Source organism: Trachymyrmex cornetzi, unplaced genomic scaffold, assembly GCF_001594075.2.
Source record: "Trachymyrmex cornetzi isolate Tcor2-1 unplaced genomic scaffold, Tcor1.1 C3984084, whole genome shotgun sequence".
NCBI classification, from domain to species: Eukaryota; Metazoa; Arthropoda; class Insecta; order Hymenoptera; family Formicidae; genus Trachymyrmex; species Trachymyrmex cornetzi.
The window spans coordinates 1-3,525 of NW_017295488.1; the positions used below are offsets into that span (position 1 = coordinate 1).

The 3,525-nt window shown below is 36.9% G+C and overlaps 1 protein-coding gene across 1 annotated transcript; it reads left to right on the plus strand.

Annotated features, from left to right (window-relative positions):
• Positions 1–71: 71 nt before the first annotated feature.
• LOC108757356 (coatomer subunit delta) lies at positions 72–3,519 on the plus strand. Its single transcript, XM_018521877.1, has 8 exons — positions 72–232; positions 419–458; positions 746–969; positions 1,760–2,148; positions 2,226–2,393; positions 2,470–2,783; positions 2,881–3,197; positions 3,276–3,519. Exons 1-8 carry the CDS (start codon positions 230–232, stop codon positions 3,363–3,365), a joined length of 1,545 nt encoding a protein of 514 aa, XP_018377379.1. The 5' UTR covers positions 72–229; the 3' UTR covers positions 3,366–3,519.
• Positions 3,520–3,525: the final 6 nt, after the last annotated feature.

Here is a 3,525-nt window from a genome sequence, read left to right on the forward strand (position 1 = left end):
TCCACGTGATCCGCGAATACCCTTCATAGGTTTCCTACTACGATTATCGTGATCCATGGCGAGACGTCTCTCGGTCTCTCATCATGGCACACGTCAGCACAGCGCGCCCTCTGTTTCCCTTGTTCGTGTATTTGTATATGTGTGATGTGGAGAGGTCGGTTCGTGTACGATAAGGAAATACATTTAGATTAAATCGCACACACGGAGCGTTACAGAATCACTCGTCAGGATGGTAAGTGATTTTCTTCCGCGACCGTGGGATCGTTGTCAAAATTCTGCTTCTTGAAAAAGGAATCCTGGAGCGACGGAGCCGCTCATGACATCGTCCACAGATGTCATCCATTTAACGGCGTGTGCCCGCTAGGCATTTAATTCTGTAGCTAAATTTATGTGGTATTATATGCTTCCTTTTTTCTAGGTACTCATCGCCGCTGCGGTATGCACCAAATCCGGAAAAAGTGAGTTCACAAAACGTTCTTGCATTGCTCCACTGCCGTACACATGTCGCGTATGCGTGTCTCGGTTTAATAATGTCAGCTACTAATCACATGATACTTTTACCTCATATCTATAATCCACATTCTGTTTTATTTGTTGAGAAACAAGTATCAGCTGGTCGGTTGTAAGGAAAAATCGCATAATTTTCTGTTTCCTTGAACCTATTTTTATTGATAGAATTAAGTAATTTGTAAAAAAAATATTTGATGCAATTATTTCATCATCACGATTTGTATTACTCTTCCAGCTATAATTTCTCGACAGTTTGTCGAAATGACAAAAGCGAGGATAGAAGGCCTACTTGCTGCATTCCCAAAACTAATGAGCTCGGGTAAACAGCATACGTTCGTGGAAACGGAATCTGTTAGATATGTTTATCAGCCGCTTGAGAAAGTATACATGCTGCTTATCACGACTAAGGCCAGCAATATTTTGGAGGATTTGGAAACTTTAAGGCTCTTTGCGAGAGTGGTAAGTAGATATATTAATGGATCGTAAAAGTAATGGTTGCGTTTAGCAGAGAAAACTAACAGTTTTTTTTTTAGCGCTTAGTGATTCTTTAATACGATTGGTTCCTACACTTAGATTTAACGAAGAACTAAAAGCAAGAACCAATTATATTAAAGAATCACTAAGCGCTGATTAATTTTCTCTGCTCAACACAGTCATTTCTATGGATCAGTGAGCTCTATAGGATATGTTCTACTTGACATTCACAATGTTTCAAGCATTATGTTGTTGTTTATCAAATGCTAAACAAGAATGAAAAGATGCTCATGAGCATTACGAATGCTAAGAGAAACACATTTTTGATATATTTGAGTGAGCAATTGAGAAGTAAAGATGTCCTAATTCCTAGACACTGGCTACATTCAGCATAGAAAACTAATCAATTAGTCCTTAGTGATTCTTTAATATAATGCTTCCTACACTTTGATCCAGTGAAGAACTAAAGGCAAGAATCAATCATATTGAAGAATCACCAAGTGCTAACTGAATAGTTTTCTCTGCTGAACGCAGCCAATGATATTCTGATAACTATTTTTTTTATTGATTGGCTAATGTTGTTTTATAATCATAATTAAAGGAAAGAGTCAGAAAGACAAATATTCGTATGTTTTCCTTTTTTCTATCAGGCTGCAGTTTTTTATAATTTAGTATAGGAAAGGCTTGCTCCATTATACTGTAGACAAAACTCATTACTGTAGATATTAATTATATGTGCATTAAGTATATATACAATAATGTTTGATTTCTACAGATTCCAGAATACTGCAATTCAATGGATGAACTTGAAATAGCTGAGAATGCGTTTAATTTGATATTTGCATTTGATGAAATAGTTGCATTAGGCTATAGGGAGAACGTCAATTTAGCACAAATCAGAACTTTTGTAGAAATGGATTCACATGAGGAGAAGGTTTATCAAGCAGTTCGAATGACACAAGAGCGTGAAGCTAAGAACAAGATGCGTGAAAAGGCCAAAGAATTGCAGAGGCAAAGGATGATGGAAGCTAATAAAAAAGGCGGAATTAAAAGTCCTGCATTTGGCGGAGGATATGGAAGCGGTAGCACCCCAGCTACTCCGTCTGTTGGTGATACAGCTAACTTTGTGCCTGAACCAATTAGACCTTCTTACAAGCCCAAGCTGTATGATCAATTTTAATCTTGATTGTAATTGTATTTATAAATGTAAACATTTTTACTATAATTATTATTTTTATTAGGAAACCACTAAATGTTGGACCAGGTGCAATGAAATTAGGTGGAAAGTCTCGCGATGTAGACTCATTCGTTGATCAATTAAAGGAGGAAGGAGAAAATGTCGTATCAGGACCACTTGCTGCTCTTGGAACAAAATCAACGCAAACTCCTCAGATAATTAATACAGAATTGTATGTTATATTTACGATATATAGAAGCTTCAAAATCATTCACGAACAAATTATTCAAACGTATTTCCATCAAAAGGGTTCACTTAAGACAAGAAGAACGACTTAATGTACGTGTCGGTCGGGATGGAGGTTTACAAAATTTCGAGTTGCATGGCTTGGTAACTTTATACATCTCTGACGAGAAATGGGGACGTATCCGTGTGCAAGTCGAGAATAGCGACACAAGAGGAATACAGTTACAAACTCATCCAAACGTGGACAAGGAATTGTTTAGATCACATGGACAGATAGGTCTGAAAGTACCTACGAAACCATTCCCATTGAACACTGACGTTGGTGTGCTGAAATGGCGTTTTCAAGCTCAAGACGAAACAGCATTACCGATTTCAAGTAAGGCAGCAATAATAATTGTCATATACGATTTTACTTTTTAATAAATTTTTTTTTAAATCTATGAAATATATATACATTTAATTGTTTGTAATAGTAAATTGCTGGCCTTCTGAAAACGGAGAGGGTGGCTGCGACGTGAACATCGAATACGAATTGGAACAGGCCGATCTTGAGTTGAATGACGTCCAAATAAACATTCCTCTACCTATTGGATGTAATCCTATCGTCAGTGAATGCGACGGACAGTATACACACGAAGCACGACGAAACACGTTAGTTTGGTCCCTACCAGTGATCGACGCTTCAACGAAATCAGGCTCTATGGAATTTTCAGCCCCATCTTCTACACCTGCAGATTTCTTCCCACTTCACGTTTCGTTTACGTCTAAAACACCGTACGCTAAAATTAAGGTATAGAACACATGGATTTCTATGTGTTGCGCAAATTATATCAAATTATTTAAAAATAATGTTATTTTTACTTTTCAGGTTAGCGAAGTTCTGCTTGTAGAAGATCAGAGCCCAGTTAAATATTCAGTAGAATCAGTGTTCTTTACTGATAATTATGAAGTTGCATAAGACATTATGGATAATAGATGAAAAGTATCTGCGTATGTAAGAATATGAAAATAGGCACAGTTCAGTGGGAAAGCATAATGTTACGATCAACAATCAAGATTGACTACTACTTGAATTTTAATTTTATTGCCATACAGCCATTCTTACGTGATCCATTAAA